The 17,832-nt window shown below is 37.1% G+C and overlaps 1 protein-coding gene across 5 annotated transcripts in view; it reads left to right on the top strand.

The window, feature by feature from the left end:
* myom3 (myomesin 3) overlaps positions 1-17,832 on the top strand; it is an 80,735-nt gene that overhangs the window by 60,589 nt on the left and 2,314 nt on the right. For all 5 annotated transcript variants that reach the window (XM_077527704.1, XM_077527706.1, XM_077527705.1 and 2 more), the window contains 17 exons: positions 562-743; positions 2,241-2,355; positions 4,682-4,838; positions 6,676-6,782; positions 8,167-8,211; positions 8,324-8,460; positions 12,005-12,149; positions 13,543-13,602; positions 13,770-13,837; positions 15,219-15,329; positions 15,400-15,487; positions 15,560-15,598; positions 15,697-15,802; positions 17,298-17,461; positions 17,533-17,569; positions 17,656-17,678; positions 17,753-17,808. In XM_077527704.1, coding sequence (XP_077383830.1) covers positions 562-743; positions 2,241-2,355; positions 4,682-4,838; positions 6,676-6,782; positions 8,167-8,211; positions 8,324-8,460; positions 12,005-12,149; positions 13,543-13,602; positions 13,770-13,837; positions 15,219-15,329; positions 15,400-15,487; positions 15,560-15,598; positions 15,697-15,802; positions 17,298-17,461; positions 17,533-17,569; positions 17,656-17,678; positions 17,753-17,808 — 1,640 coding nt within the window. The remainder of the gene's footprint in view (positions 1-561; positions 744-2,240; positions 2,356-4,681; positions 4,839-6,675; positions 6,783-8,166; positions 8,212-8,323; positions 8,461-12,004; positions 12,150-13,542; positions 13,603-13,769; positions 13,838-15,218; positions 15,330-15,399; positions 15,488-15,559; positions 15,599-15,696; positions 15,803-17,297; positions 17,462-17,532; positions 17,570-17,655; positions 17,679-17,752; positions 17,809-17,832) is intronic.

The raw sequence follows: 17,832 nt of genomic DNA, 5'->3' as shown, positions 1-17,832 counted from the left end.
TGCAACATGGGCGTTTTGCCTTTCAAAATTTTCAGGGGCACCAGCCCCTAAAATGGTGTAAGAGATTGTTATTTCTGAGTAAACAAGCTTTTTCACTTCATGCTCCCTTCTTATATAATACATAGAAAGTTCAACGCTATCAGACTTGCAGGCTGATGCCGCGTTTCATCATGCTAGTGCAAACCGAGCGTTCTCTAGCTGCAGAAAGGCCCCATCTTGGCCTTCAAGTGTTGCCATGACGACATAAAACGTGAAAACAAAAGCCCTCGGGGATCCTACGTGTGTTCCGAGCCATGTATAATTATCGCATAAAAACATGGATACACGCTCACTCACGCTCACATTAATATTGAAAATGGAACGAACTAAGCACTCTCTGGCACGCACATGCATGGTCTTCTGTGGATGGAGTTAATAATATGACAGCGGGCCCCAAAAAATCATTAAAAGTAAATTAACCGCTGTAGTCAGGTAGATCGAGGAACGTCGCCGTGTTCTTTTGGCAGTCATTGATCGATGTGGTCATGTATACGCATGCTCAGCGGTCAATCTCTTCCTCAGGTTGTCCTTTTGATTTGGAGATCCGCGAGGTGAGGGACCACTCGCTGGTGCTCCTGTGGGCCGCGCCACTTTACGAAGGCCGAGGCCCCGTCACGGGATACCTGCTGGAAATCAGCCAGGGCGAGCAGTCTGACACGTGGACTGCTGTGAATGATAAGCCAGTCACGGACACCTATTATAAGGTGAGGAAATATAATAATGGTAAGCATATAGGAGAGCAGTAAAGTATTATTCATAACTCTGTGAAAGCTGTGTAGTTTGACTTAATTTTTATTGTGTTCAATTTGAGGGTGTCAGGTGATTAAAATTTTTAATCGGAATCAATCACATGACTTCAATAGTTAATCGCAAATATATCTGTTCTAAATGTACACAATATTTTTTTACATAAGTTTTCATACTCTGGTTCACATAAAAGTGAAAAAAATGGTAAACAAATAGAAATATGGCTGCATCTTTTTAGTCATTGATACAGTAATTTAATAATAATCAAATTGAGTTAAAATTCAATTCAACTCAATTCAATTCAAAATTGTTATTTCATTCTTTAAAAAAAAATAAAAATGAAAGGGGACAGAAAGAAGTAAAACATACCTGCCCCTGATCAGCACAAAAAAAATGAACACAAAATAAATAACAGCAAGTAGTGAAGTTGAAAAAAATCAACAGCATGACCTTGTGCCATATATATATATTTTTCCCAAAATTGTGCTTTTATACATTTTTCAAAAATACAAATTTACTGAGATGATTTAGTTTTATAATCCAGATTGTTCCACAAACTGACACCTTGGATTTGAAATTGTTCTTTTTGTTAGGTTCTGTATGTAGGTTTGGAAAAAATATCAGTTCCTCTTAATTTGTACTCACTTTCCCCTTTTTTATTTTATTTTATTTTATTTTATTATTTGCATGTTAATTGGTAAGATTTCATGATGGGCTTTATACATTATCTTAAGGCGGTTAAATTCTATCAATTCATGAAATTTTAAAGTTTTTAGTTGTATAAATATTGGATTAGTGTGATCTCTGTATCCACATCCGAAAAAAAAAATGTAAAAGATGAACTGTACTGTAAAAAACGAGTGCGATATTCATTTGTATTGAGATCCATTTTTCTGCCACTAGATGTCATAATTGCATTTGTAAGACGATGGTGACAGCTCAGTGCATTTTTCGTTTCATATTAAGAACTATCTTTAACTTGAAGTAACTTGTGAAATTCTTCACATTTTTTAAAATTGTAAAACACAACTTGACCCCATTCTCCATAAATATATGCATTATTATTACATGTATTACTGTTAAATTTTGACGTGGTCGTGTTGCAACTGGAATTTCTCCCAGTACAGGCTTTCCAAGTAAGGGACGATCATTAATCGCACGTAAAAAAAAAAAAAAAAAGTGCTATTAATAAAGGAGTTTTAAATTAACTGAAAATTATCGCACTAATTTTGACACCCCTAGTTTAATCTGATTATATGGTGGGTAACTTCTATTTCCGTTATTCCGTATGAGGGAAATTAATTTGAATTACAAACAAATCCGAGGCGATTGGTGTGTTTTCTGAGGGTCTGCTATATTCAAGGTCGTTTCTGCAGCTCCAACATTTTCATAAAAATCCTGAGAAATTGCACGGGTTCTTAAAGTTTGATGCGTTTCTCATAACATAATTTCAGGTTTCAGGTCTTCAGGCAGGTCAAATCTACCGTCTCCGTGTGTCGGCTGTCAATGAGGCAGGAGCGGGAGCCGCCTCCCTCCCTTCGGAGCCAGTCACGGCACAGACCTCGCCAGGTCAGCCTTTGCATAATTCTGTTTGTTACAGTGTACCGTGAGCCGCTTTTCTACATGCTACATTGATACAGCAGAACTATACTAGAAATGCCCAACAGAAAGAATTTGAGCAGGGGAAAAAGTTACAATCCATTGCGGTTTTTTTCCCCCCTTCTATAGAAAACAGTATTTGTAAAATGTATTCTTGAACCAAATCACTGATATAAAATAAAAATAAAAGAAGCTGTTGTAATTTGTACTTTAATGACGGGAATATAGCGTTATATAATATTGTCCTTTACAAAAACAGACAGTAATGACATACTTTAGTTGAATAGAATATATTCTTTCCTCCTGTGGCCACCTGGGGGCAGTATAAGATCCACAATATCAGTGTCGTAGGGGCTGCACGGTGGCAGACTGGTTAGCACGTCCACCTCCCAGTACTGAGGACGCAAGATCAAGTCCAGGCTTTGGCCTTCCTGGGGGTGGAGTTTGCATGTTGTCCCCGTGCCTGCGTGGGTCTTCTCCGGGTACTCCGGTCTCCTCCCACATTCCATGGAAGGTTGATTGGGCGCTCCGAATTGTCCCTAGGTGTGCTTGTGAGTGTGGTTGGTTGTTCGTCTCTGTTTGCGCTGCGATTGGCTGGCAACCAGTTCAGGATGTACCCCGCCTACTGCCCGAAGCCAGCTGGGATAGGCTCCGGCACCCCTGCGACCGTTGTGAGGAATAAGCGGTCACGAAAATGGATGGATGGATGGACATCTGATAAAAAGGCCATGTTTTCCATTTGTGCAGTTCCAGCACCCTCTGGTGGTTGGTTTAATAGTGCAGTTTAATTTTAATCAGGCATGTTTTTGGTCACCTCTGTTTAAGAACCATGCTAATCGCCAGATGAAGGGAAACCCAACACGTTTGAGTTCCTTCACAAATTGACTCATTTCGCAATGTATGTGTACATTAATAAGTTCCTCAATATCAAGTGTTATTAGTGATTATAGGCCGTTTGTGTGCATTGAGGTTAATGTTAACTGTTCTATTTGAACTATATTTCTCTGTCACTGCTGTTATGTACAAATCAATGATTTTTTATTTATTTATTTTTTTTTACAATATTGTGAGTTTTTATACAGTAGCCTATTGTGAGCTTTTTTTCTTATTACCAACCACGCCACAATATCATAATAATTATCGTATTGTGAGGTTCATATTGTGTTATCGTATCATGACATTTAGATATTGTTATATCCGTAGTCCTACAAGTAAGATTCACATGCAAGAATCACTACCCATTATTATTATTACGTTTTGTGTGCCATATATTTTTCTTGACAAAACCAGATACTACAAGTTACTATTTGTAGTACCTGGTCATTCCAGTTGAGCAGACTCGTCATGCCGGAGTCATGGTGACCTGGCGATATATCGCTAGAAATTGCTCAAACTAACACGTGTGCCTTACTCTCCACATTTCTGCTTTAATTTCTCAGTCGCCTTGTAAATGATATGTGTCTCCTTAGCCACAACTTGTGGACATGCAACATGGTTTGCACTAAAGTGAGAATAATACTTACATTTTTTTCTAAAGAGTAGCCAGTTTTAATCTTTAAAATATAACACCAAGTATAATCATAAATATGATATTATATGTATTTTGCAAAACTACTCTTAAAGGGAAACTTGACTGATTGATCCATTTTCAGTAGTAAAAAGTTAATAATTTGTTCAGAATAATTTTTCATGTGGAATTAATACATTTAAAAACTAAATTTTCCACTTGCTCTCGACTGAAGATGACATCACCTGTGCTGAGGAAGTAGGTAATGACCAATCAGGGCTCAGTTTTGCTGACCAAACCCAGAAAACACTTGAGCCATGTTTGGTTGTTAGCTACTTCCTCAGCACAGGTGATGTCATTTTCAGTCAACAGTGGAGAAATTTGTTTTTAAAGGTATTAATTGTATACAAAAAATAATGTAAATACGAACTTTTTACTGTTGAAAATGAGTCAACCATTGAATCAAATATTCCTTTAAAAATAAATGGTTTAAAGCAGATTTATTTTGAAAGCAAAAAAAATGCACCTCTGCTAAAAAAAAAAATAAAAAATAAAAAAAAAAACTCTCCAATATCACCATCTGACAGAGCACGAAAAAATAAAATAAAAACTGGGTTTTACAGCAGGTAACTAGGCTCCACAGGAAAAAAAAACAGGAATATATAAATTCATGAACCAAGAGCAATGAAAAAAATCAGTGATTTTGCAAGAAGTGAATCGCAATAGGCGAAGAACACTGTTACACTTTTACACAATATAACGAAAAATTCTTCCTTGTGTCATCCTCAGATACCAAAAACATCGAGGTGGGCGTGGACGACGACGGCTTCATCTACCTGGCATACGAGTGCGATCACGTCTGCGACGGCAACGAGGGTCTCTGGAACAAAAATTACACCGAGCCCATCGATGGCGCCAGAGCTCAGGCGGACAGCAAGGACGGCAGGTGGGGGCGGGCGGGCTGCCCGCTCGGTGTGGCTGTGAACACGGAGTGATATCGTACGGGTCGGCAACTCGGTCAAAAGAGAAGCGAGACGGAGCCAAGTTGGATTTCAGTCGCTGAACTCAACTCACCAAAGTCTCTGACCTCTTCACACTCCTTAAGTGCCTTCTCGTGTTCGTTTGCAAGCGATGTTCCGTCCTTCCCCGCTCCCGTCGTAAAACCATATCATCCGCACAGGGGCGAATTATATTAGGATAAATGACTTATGTTCTGCTTAAAATATGAGCTAATAGAGCGACTGTTGGTGTCAATGAGGCTTGAACAAGCCGGCTGGCAATTTGGGAGGATTCCCATTGAGTGTCAGCCCCGATGAATGCCTGAATCTAGTTTTGAGGCCTCATGAAAGGGGACACATTGTGGAAAATAATTAAATTTTAAAGAGGATGTCAACCCCCCCAAAAAATGACAACAATATCTTCTAGTCTAAATACAGTATTCTGGTTAATATTGCCTTAGTGGAATCTGGGTTAAGCAGCAAAATCCAGCCATTTTTATCAATATCAGAAGGCAGCCATTTATTTTTATTTATTTTTTTTATATCATTCACTCACACAAGCTTACATCATGTAGAAGGCGGCCATTTTGCCACTTGCTGTCAAGTGAAAATGACATCACAGTTGCTCAGGGGCCAGGCTCAGGCGATGACCAATCAGAGCTCACCTGTTTTCTGAAACTACGCTCTGATTGGTGAGTAACTGTGATGTCATCTTCAGTCGACAGCAAGTGACTAAATGGCCACCCCCTGAGATGGATAAAAACGGCAGGATTTTGCTGCATAACTCATATTCCACAAATGTAATAATAATCAGAGTGTCATGTTTAGACTCGTAAGGTCACATATATTATTGTAAAAAAAAAAAAAGTTTAAGGTTGACTTCTCCACCTGCTGCCATCTTGTGGAAGAGCACAATTTTTCTGTGGCTAATTTGCATGAGGTAGAAACAGGACCGCCACCTCAAAACTAGGGATGTAACTATATCCAAACGTCACGATACGATATCATGATATGAAGCTCATGATACGATAATTATCACGAGATTGTGGGGAGGTCGGCGATATTTGAAAAAGGTCACAATATTGTGTAAAAAAAAAAATAATAAAAAAAATGAGCTCATACTAAAAAAAAAGCACAATATTGTGTTTTTGTACATGACATCAATGTTATGTTATTATTATTGTTTTATTATTATTATGTTATTATTATGATATGTTGTTAATGCACGCACACATTTAGTTCCACCACATATTGATTTGTTTCACAGGCATATTACGTTCCGCTTCATCTGACAATTAGTGTAGATTTAAACGCAGAAGGGCCAAAACATCCCTAATAAAAATTTAATTGCACAAAAAAAACTTGCCACCAGAGGGTGCTAGAACTGCACAAATGGAAATCAACCAGACTTTCTTTAACAGATGTGTTACATTTAAATACTGTGAACATGACGACGGTGACATTGTGGCAGTTTTAATATGACGATATCACAATATCGAGCTTATCGTTACATCCCTACTCAAAACAGGCTGAGTTCCATGAGGCTTGAAAAGACGGTGAAAAGTTTACTTTAATTTTTTATTGTTTTTTTTTCACTGAAAATTATTTAGAAACATGGGAACTGTTTGTAATTTTGAAAAGACAAAAAAAAAGAGAAAAAGAAAAAAAAACTGGCCTCCTTAAATTATTTTAGCTTATGTGGTATGGACTCGAAGCACATCATAGTGTGTCTTTAGGCCTCCACAAAGGTTAAAATGACTAAAATTGCACACTTTTCTCCATTAGGTCGGTCCTTACCTTGAGCGACGCCTCCGAGGAAGACTTGGGCCTCTACACCGTGGAGATGAGCGACGATCCCAGCCTGTCATCCAGCTACCTCCTCACAGCCGAAGGTTGTGTGAAATGACGTGCCGACCATTCAGAATCCCCATTAATATTAATGTTCTATACCAGTTCCAAAACATCTGGAAAGTTTCTTTTTGACAGCACTGTACAATTCACCTTTGGAACAGGGGAACATATTCTGAGTATTCTAATTTGTTTACTAAACAGCAGCACTTTGAAGATGAAGGGATTTTATCATTTTGATAGACTCACTGCAATATGTAAATATGAAACTCTCTGACTAAAAAATTCACAGCCAAAAAATCTATCTGCTGTGCCTTTGATATGACTAAAGTTAGCATTGCTGCTGCAGTCACTGTGATATGTTCAAAAATTCTCAGACCGCACATTTCACAGAGGCAGAACAGAAAAATCTGTATCTTTTGGCATGGCTGGAGTTAGTTTATCAGGTTTAGAATAAATAAATATTCAGGTTTAAAATAAATAAATACATGTTTTTTTCCCAAGCTGCTTTCCACTGTGATATGTTTAAAAAAATTGAAATGGATATTTCACAAAGGCTAAATTAAAAAAAATCTATATGTTTTGCCTATGAATGGCTGAAGTTACATATTACTTATAACTTAATAATTAAAAAAAAAAAATCTGTATTTTTCTCAAGCTATTGCACCCACTGTGATATGTTAAAAAGGTCTAAAATTAAAATTAATAAATGAAAAAAAATCGTACTTTTCCTTGCTGCTGCCCCCACTGTTATGTTTTTTTTTTTTTTTTTTATAAATTTTACAAAGGATAAACTAAATCTATTTGTCTTGACTTTGATGTGACTGAAGTTAAGTTTGCAACAATAAAAAAAGATGCTGCAACTACTGTAATATCTTCATAAATTCTTGGAATGGAAATTTCATTGAAGCTAATTTAAAGGGTTTTTTTTGCACATATTTTTTTTCTTAGAAATAAAAAAAAAGAAGATGTTTTGATTTTTGGAGTTATCTTAGGAGACTAAAAATGTTTTTTCTTTATTTTTCTCAAGCTGCTGCACCCACTGTGATATATTCAAAAGTTCACTAAGTTAAATATTTCACAAAAGTTACGTTGAAATTATGATATTCTACCTTTGACATAGTTTTTCAAATTGTTTTTTGTAACTTATTTTTCTAACATTGCTGCATCTAGTTCCTCATGTGTTGGTGAATGGATTAATCATTCATTGCATTTTAATGCCATTGATTAATTCTGTGAACATATATGGACTCGCAATCACCTCCAGTGGCATTACAAAGATGAACTGGGCGAATCTAGCAATCTAATCTTCTTGCATAGCACCTTCGCTCAAGGTCGCTACACCAATAAGCCGTCATGTTCTCCATCAACTTTTCAAAATGTGATCAATGACATAAAAGTTTAATGAACCTCTTCTCAATCTCGCAGACCTTGAACGCCTCAAAGAACTCAGCCAGCAAGTCCGAAATCCATGTACGCATCTCATCTTTATTGTATTTTTGAACTCATTCTATGAGTATTTATTCAGTGATCCTGCTTTTTTTTTTCTTTTTTTAAACGATTGACATTTCTCATCCTTTGCCAGTAATCGCTCTGAAGTCAGGCTGGCATGTGGAGGTTTCGGAGACGGGCGGCGCGCGTCTGTGGCTCCAGACGGAAAGTCTGAGCGACGATGCAGAGTTGCGTCTCGTTTTCAACGACAAAGAAATCTCCAGCACTCCGGTAAGAACAGTTGAAAAATTTCTGCTAATACTGTTACGATAAGGCTTGAAAAAGAAAAATCATTGAATGATATCCTCATCCAATGAAGAATGTGAACACATATGGACAAATGCCTGTGCCTGACCTTATCCAGTTCTTTGCAGCCTATAAAATGTTATCATTGACAGTTTGATTAAAAACAGTAGAATTATACTCTTATTGGTTTATGATTTCATTAACATTGATGAAATATCATTTGGCATAATAATTACCGTGTCATTTAGAATGACATTAACTTACCGCATTTTTTTTACCAGATACATTTCTGGTATGTTTTTTTTTTTGTTCCTGTTGACAACTAATACAAACACACCAACACTAAAAGTTACATCACAGTTATATCGGTATGAGGATGTGATGCGCGAGTCAGTGCGACAAGATTGCGGACAGAGACAAACAACAGAAACAAAGTGAAAGAAAAGTAGATGGGGCTTATCATCGCCACCATGGCAACCGCCATTGATTCAAGTCGGATCTCTCTTGCCGTTCGTTCATTGGCTGGGAAAATTGAGCTTGATGCAAGCATTGAATTTCTCCTCACAGCACAACATTGGCCTTCAGCTGACGCACAATGGAGCCTCCAAATCATAAAACTTGTGTCCTGTATTGTGTCATTTGAGATGTCATACAAGTATAAAGAGAAGTTGAAATAAAATTATTTATTATTATTGTAATTATTATTACATTTTATGCAAAACCAGTGTCTTATTTGGCTCCACCAATATTCAACGGCGTTTTTTTAAATAATTTTTTTGTTTGATTTGGATTTCGACCGGCGTCAATTTTACATGGGTTATTGTGGCTCGGGCCAGTCCCTTTCCACCGTCAATGGCGCCGGTCGACTGTCGATAAAATAAAATAGTTTTTTAAATAGATATATTGCTGCATCTTCTGACCAAATTTGTGATTGGTTAGTTTTTTTTCAAACTCATTGATCGATGATCGGCCAAAACATCCTCTTTGTGTAAAGCCGAATTTTTAACGAAATACATTTTATTGTAAGTAAAATGTATTTGCACACTTATTTTTTTTAAATGTATATTTATCTAATTGGTTAATTGTTTTATTGTAAATTTAAAAAAATACATTAAACATTTTTTAATTTATTAAACTACTGGTAATTAGTTAATTATAATTAAATTAATTACTAGGGCTGCACGATATTGGAAAATCATGCGATATATGATATAGTTGCTGAATATAGCGATATCGATATTATTGCGATATTTAAGGTGTACCTAAAGAAATGACATTTTTATTATCTAATGAAAGAATACCTTTTTTTCATGCATCAAAATAAGCAAACTCAATATAATCTTAATTAATTGTAATTAACTCTCGATAATGGTCAACTATTGGATGGCGATGAACATTTTAGTTAGCGGCTGACTGGACAAATTCAGATAAAAACATAAAATTCCATATTTAACTTCTTGCATGTCTTTGCGATATGCATATTGCATGGGCCAATATCACAATATCAATATTTTTTCGATATATTGTGCAGCCCTATTAATGTATAACACATTATACGTGCATATTTTAATTTAATTTTACATCTATAAATGTCCTGAGACCCCTGACTCAAATTTTAACCTTTTGTGTGGATTAAACTCCATTTTTTGGAATTAACTTCTCTATATAAAGTAAATAACATGAGAAGTCAGTGCATTAATTAAAACCCTGCAGGGCGAGATATTAATAACGTGGAACAGGTGAGAGTGAGGAGTCGCTAGCAAGTGAGGCCAAGGCGACGTACATACTGCCGTGAGTAGAAAAAAAAAAAAAAAAAAAAAGCAAACGGGCAACCAAGGTGTAACAAATTGACAATTTTGCACTCAGTAGATTTGACGTCCGCTGGAGGAAATTACCCTTGGGGGCACAGGAAAATAAAATGACAAATAAAATGATAGGGCAGCGTAACACAAATATTATTTAGCGCGGGCTCGGCAAGGACCTTTTTAAATGTGTTTTTTCACACAAAACAGATGCTGCACAATCCATTTTATTACATTCCATGTCTATAATGAAGTCAGACAAGTGGAGGGTTGTACTGGAATGACCCCCCCCAAGGCCAAACTGTTAAGAAAGGTGAAGAATTTATGAGGAATTTATTAAGAGAGAGGCTGGGGCAATTTTTTCGATTGGGGGGGATTTGATTGTTTTGTATTAATGGCCTATAAGTGTTCTTCATACATATATTGATTGTAATTAATTACGAATGTAAAAAAAAATGACAATAATATGCTCTATGCAGCCCCACTAGTCTAAATATGGTATTCTGTTTAATACTGTGTTAGTTGAATATGAGCTAAGCAGCAAAATCCAGCCATTTTTATCCATCTCAGGAGGGGCGGCCATTTTGCCACTTGCTGTCGACTGAAGATGACATCACAGTTGATCAGGGCCCAGGCAACGACCAATCACAGACAGCTTGTCTGTTTTTGAAGCTGAGCTCTGATTGGTTGTTTGCTAAGACCTGAGCAACTATGTTGTCATCTTCAGTCAACAGCAAGTGGCAAAATGGCCACCCCCTGATATGGATAAAAACAACTCGATCTTGTTTCATAACTCATATTCCACAATTGTAATATTAATCAGAATGTCATGTTCAGACTGGTGAGGTCACATATAATATATTATTGTCAAGAAATATTTAAGGTTGACTTCCGCTTTAATTCATTGACTCACAGCCATTTTCGCTGAAGCAATCCACTCCACTCCCGGCTGTATTTTTACTGGATTTTGAATGATTTTGCAAGGCCCACAGAATTATGTGTTCTATTGCACTAAAAATAAAAACTGTGCGGAAAACAGTTTGTTTTCAATTTTCAATATGGCCCTGGTTGGTCTCTTATACTCTGCTGCCACCTGCAGGCCTTTTTTTGTAATTACTACCATTGCTTCAACCGTTCTCTTCAGTTCAGAGGCTGCATCAAAGCCTTCTGTATGCTCTAGCATAAAAGAAAAAAAACAAATACATCTTTGGGACCCTGGTAATATTTAAAATAGGACGTATTCATACGTTTTTTTGGGGGGAGCAAATGAGTTAAACACAGTCCAACCTGGTGTCACCATTCACTCACTTATTTCCATCAACTCTCTGAACAGCAGCAGCTGCCACTCACACGCCAATCGCGTCTCATTTGCATTTGGTCCATTATCTGCCCGCTATCCCGAGTTCCATCTTAGGAGCGCTTGATTCCGCGTCGTTACTGAATGATCACAGCTGAGGTTTGCGAATCCAAAAGCCCATTTAGCTGATTAGCGCCCTCGGGCTCGCCGTACATCACATCAACCGCCCAAGTCCCATCACCATCACGCAATCGTACACTCCATGTAATGATCATAAAAAAGCCCGGCAAATGATCTCAAATGATGTTTTTCCCCGCTTGTGATTGTGTCCTGCGTGAATTGCAAGCTATTTCATAATGCACTTCGGGTGAGTAGCTCTCCGAACGACAACACATTCATACCTTGTATCTTGTGGTTTGTACGTCTGCAGCGCCGCAGGATCCACTTCGACAAGGCCGCCGGTCTAGTGGAGGTGATGATTGATCGGCTCAGCCACGACGACGAAGGCTCATACACGGCCCAGCTGCGCGATGGACGTGCCAGGAACCAATTCACGTTGGTCTTGGTGGATCATAGTGAGTCACACAACAGATGAGATGCATTCAAGCTCTTATGATCGGTCATCAATACTCTTTGTACGTTTACTATGGAGATATGAGCCACTTTGCCACTGCCTGCTGGCATTTTCCAGCAGTGCCGTTTTGTGGAAATGGCACAGATGCAGAGTACAAAGTTAGACGTAGCATCAGGGGCAGGATTGTTCCTGTATGTTGCTGGAATGGGGGTGCAAAATGTTATTGGCAGTCGATACCATATTTCTTCAAATCGAATAAAATAATCATTTAGTCCACTGGTGTCAAACCTACAAAAGAAAATTATGTGTCTCAATTAAACTACCAAAATTGCAAATTGTCTTCCCTTTTAAAAACATTGAGATATTGCAAGCATTTTTTTATTAACAACCCCTTTTTAAAATAAATAAATTGAAGTATATATGAACTAACAGCTTTTACTGACCTTTGATTTCCAAACTCGTTATGTAATCATCAGTTTGGTGTGTTTATGTAATACAAGGCAATACTGTATTTGGGTGTAGTCACAACAACCCTCTGAAGAATACCTCTACCCGGAAATTATTTTGACACGCATGATTTAGTCAAATCATTAAAAAAAAAAAAAAAATTGGTATAAAAATTATTGAAACTGTAAACGAATACTTATTGTTATTAAAAAAAATACACCTAACAAAATTGATTTAAAAAAGTAAAAACGGAACCAATTATTTATATCTAATTTAATAATAATAACAATAATAATAATAACACAAAAATGATCAAAGGTCATAAATTAAACGCTACACCAAGAAACATATACCTACTACAGACTATAGTATATTTAAAAAAAAAAAAAAAAAAAATTGCTAGGCTGGGAAAATATCAAATCTAAAGTACATTAACATTAACCCATTAATAATGGCAATAAGTAAATTTTAAATGCAGGTCTTACCGCAATATCTGTCCTACACATAATAAACTCTTCAAACATTTTTTTAAAAATAAATCAACCTTTATAATAATTATAATAAAAATACAATACAAACTAAACCTGAATAAACCTCTTACACCGGACAGACTGCTTTTGAATAAACACGGAGGGGGGAAAAAACGCCTCTCTTAACTATGAGGAAAGCCAATTAAAAAAAAAAAAAAAAGAAGACTCTGACATTGGCCTTTTTTATACCACTATGATGATACAATTAAATATATAAATAGCAACAATGCTTTTCCCAAAATAACATCTCACACCTGGCAGACAACCACAAAAATGAGGAAACAGTAACCAAAGCTGTGAAAAACATCCAACCTCCTTTTGCTGCTTGTCTTTTGTCTCGTGTAATTAGACCGTGTCGGTGTATCGAATGAACTGTAATTATCTGTGTCTTTCAACACCACTCCACCTGGCCAACAGAATTCCGCGAGCTGCTGGCCCTGGCAAACGCCAAGCGGCGCGACCACGAGCGAAAGAGCGGTGAGACGCGCGCGCATCTCTCTGTAAACACGCCACGTCCGCTCACGAAAACACGGCCGCCTCATTACGATAACAAATGGCTGCCGGTGACCTTTAAGCGGCACAGATGCACGCCGAGCGCCGGCATACATCACCGTGACATTGTCGTCCTTTTGCTTCTCCCAAAGGGCCGTACTTCGAGGAGTTCTTGTCGTGGGACGTTAACGAGGATTGCCAAGCGATCATAAAGTGCAAGGTACTTAATTGCGGCAATGAATATAATGGCGCTGTTTTCGTCTGCCGTTGCGTGACGGTCATTAGTGCGAACAGTAAAAGAGGAACTGTCGTAAAATCCTCCAAAAAGCGTGATTGTAATTTTCACAAATTTGGAAGTTTGAATGTTTGCTTTGGCTCAAATTGGCCAGTTTTAAAGCTTCAAAATATTAAAAAGTATTTTTTTTTTCAATATGTGTTGCACCTAGATTTTTTGGGATTTGTTTGTTTTGGAATCTAGCCTCTGTTATTTGCTGCTGAAGACTGACATATTCCTGGTTATTGTATTGGCCGAATGTCAGTATTGATTTGGCGCCATCTGGTGGCCTCTTGGTGCTGAAGTGAGTTGAGGAGCTTCATTTTTTTTTTTAGACTATTGTAGTCCTTTGCTGCCATCTTGTGGCACATATAAGCAGTACAGTTTTTGGGTGATGGAGTTCCAATAACGGGGTTCAATATATTACCACAAGGGACTAAAGGTGGCAGAAAGATCAGAAGATTTGCAAAATTCTATTTTGAATCCACTTTGTTGAATAATTGCATTTTTTTTTTTCTAGTAATGAAAAAGTACTGATGAGAAAATTGAGCTTCATGAAGCACTTGCAATATTTTTTTACTCCTTTACATGGTGGTCTTGGTTTAAAGATAAAGGCTACTGCAATGGAAATTGATTAAATTTACACTGCATGAAATTAAACAATTTTTTTTAAATAATACTTTTAGTACTTAATACTTAATGATACTTTATACTTAATAATACTTTTATTTTTTTAATACTTTTTTTACTTTTTAAAAATTAAACTAAATAAAACTTAATTGGAGTAAAAATATCACAAGTGCTCAACATTTTCTTTTTCTTTTTTTTATTACATGTTTTTATAATTATTTTTTAACCTGTAAAAAAAACAAAAAAAACACTCCACATACATGTTCGGTTAAATAGATTCACCCAGCAGCAACACAAGTGACTAAAAGGCAGGCTAAAATGTCAAATTTGTTTTTTGTTTGTTGCAAGTATTTTATATATTTAAACCCATAAATGTACATCATACATAGTAATTTAGTTTTTCATAAATTTTGTATGGTCTTTGGAGGACTTCATAAAAACTGAAATATCCTCTGATAAGATGAAGTATTGCCAACCCCTACTTAAATATTTACAATTAAAATATATATTTTTTTAAACTGTAAGAAAGGAAAAAAAATTTTAAAAATAGCTTTATTTTTATTCTTTTTTTTATTCTAATTTTTTACTGTTACTTTTTATTTTAAAAAATAGCCCTTTAAATTATCAGAAATATATATATTTTTTTGTATTAAATACACTGACTTGTATTTGGTGTAATGTATCGCGGCTCCCACAGGTGACAAACACAACCAAAGACTCCACCCTCAAGTGGTCCAAGGACGGAGCGACGGTGACCGAGGCTGATTATGACCCCCAGTCTGGAGTCAGCGCGCTCACCATTCCACAGGTCATCAAACATGAATCAATACGTGCGTCCGTTTTGAATACATCATGAGATGAGTTGCGTGTCCCCACAGTTTGAAAAAAAGCAGGCGGGCTCGTACAAAGCGGTGGTGTCGGATGCAAGAGGAGAGGACGTCAGCACCTTGGCGTTGCGGGATGAAGGTGACGGGAGCTCATTTCTTTTAATGTCACACACACCGCTGATTATCATTATTGGTTTATGTTTCTTCACAGAGTGCGACAAGCTTCTCCAGCAGCTGAGCAAACAATGCGGTGAGCGAGTCACACAGTGGAGGACCCCGGCCAAATGTGCTGTGTTGACATGACAACAACATCCGTCCATCCATCTCTGCATGCATCCGTCTCTGCAGGATTATCAGCGGGTCCGCTGAGGGTTCAGAGCACGGCAGAAGGTTTCAGGCTTTACTGCTGCCTCACATATTATATCAGCTACCTGAAGACCACCTGGAGCTTCAAGTAAGTTAAGTCAAGTCACAGTTCAAAGAAAAATCCTAACGAGGACAATATAAATTGTGGTATATGAACACTGATGTTTGGCAATGATTTGAGTCAAGTGGAGCCAAAAGAAAGTCTTGAAAGATAAATGGGCTGTCAAACCAAATTTGAATACATTTTTGTACATTCATTCTATAACCACATCCCATCATTATTCACGTTTGCTTTAAGTAATGTCCCATTTGTCTTTGTAAGAAAGCAGCAATTTAGCCCACATTGGTGGTGATTTAACTGAACTAGACAGACTAAACAAAACAACATTTTGCCGTCTGTACATTGGACAAAGAAAAAGCAGATTTCAACGTCATCAAAGATTATGGCCAATCATTATGGCAAGTGTGCAAAAGCATTTTTAAACTAAGCCTGTAGCACCACCTGCTGGACATGGAGGTAATAGACTGAATACAGATTACAGTCGCACTTTGGACTACTCCATTTTACAGTTTGTTAGAGATGTATTGTTTATATTTTACAATATTTATATTTTTTATTTATTTTGTATTTAGTTAAATATTTAACTTTTTATTCATTTTTTTTCTGTAGTGCTTGTCCTCATTAGTTGGACTAGTCAACACTCAAAAGGCTAAAAGTCAACATGTTTAGTAAATAAGTAACTTTAATTGAAGTTGTATACCTTTCATATTTATTTGTGGTTCATTTGCTTATATTTTAATATAATTCTAAGCTATGAGACCAAAATGTTTGTGTCATAATGCTGATATTGTTTAGGCAAGGCGACTTTATATAGCACGTATCCTCCACACGACAATTTAAAGGGATGCTTCACTTATTTAGTCCATTATAGCAATAAAGAGTTAATATTTTGTCTATATTAATTTGATACTGTCATTATTTTTCACGTACAAATAGTACCTTTAAAAACACATTTTGCAACTTGCTGTCGACTGAAAATGACATCACGAGGGCTCAGGTAACCAATCACAGCTCAGGTTTGGTCATGTGACATTCACAAGTTGTGATTGGTTACCTGAGCCCTTGTGATGTCATTTTCAGTCGACAGCAAGTTGCAAAATGTGTTTTTAAAGGTACTAATTGTACATGAAAAATAATGAAAATATCAAATTTATTATAGGCAAAATATTAGTTTTACTGCCAAAAATGGCTAAATAAGTCAAGTATCCCTTTAATGTGCTTCACACAACCAAAAGCACCACATCTAAAAACATTATCAAACAACTGAATATATTTGCAGTAACAAAAGACAGTAGAGTGAAAATTTATTTGAAAAATGCTTAAAATGCCTTCATCAATTAATGGGGAATGAAAAATCTGGATTTAAAAGCATTTATACTCGGGGCTGACTTCTTTCCATCTTATTCCATTTGCGTGCAACATAACATCTAAATGCCCCTTCACCATGTTTGCTTACCCTACCACCCACTGCACTGCCTATGCATTCATTCGCAATGACAAATTGCTTCTGTTTGTCTCGCAGGGGCAAACGGATAGAACCGCAGTCCAGGATGAGGATGGGCAGCAACGTGCACACAGTCTGGATGGACATCTTCAACCCCACTGAGAACGACAAAGGCAAATACACCCTGGAGATGTTTGACGGCGGCGAGACACACGAGCGTCACCTGGACCTGTCGGGACAAGGTGAGGGGACGTGCGAGATGCAACAACACATAGAATGACGTCACTAAGATTATAATCCTATTTATTTGCAGCATTTAAAGATGCCTTGCTGGAGCACCAGAGGCTGAAGTAAGACGTCTTTTCTTTAGTTTCTAATCATTCAGCATGATTGATCGATCGATTACTGATTGAACATATTGTTTACAACCCTTCAGGCAAGAGGCCGTCATTGAGAAAAGTGAGAAACAAAGTTACAAATCAGATGAAACTACGAGAGCGGGTGTCATCAGAGACTAACTGATTTTGTTTCAGATCGGGCCAAAGTGACAAAAGGTCTCCCGGATGTGGTCGCCATCATGGAGGGCAAGGTAATACACAAGACAACATGACAA

Source organism: Festucalex cinctus, chromosome 7 (genome assembly GCF_051991245.1).
Source record: "Festucalex cinctus isolate MCC-2025b chromosome 7, RoL_Fcin_1.0, whole genome shotgun sequence".
Classification (NCBI taxonomy): Eukaryota; Metazoa; Chordata; class Actinopteri; order Syngnathiformes; family Syngnathidae; genus Festucalex; species Festucalex cinctus.
Note: the sequence above shows the minus strand (reverse complement) of the source record. Positions and strands in the feature narration are given on the sequence as shown.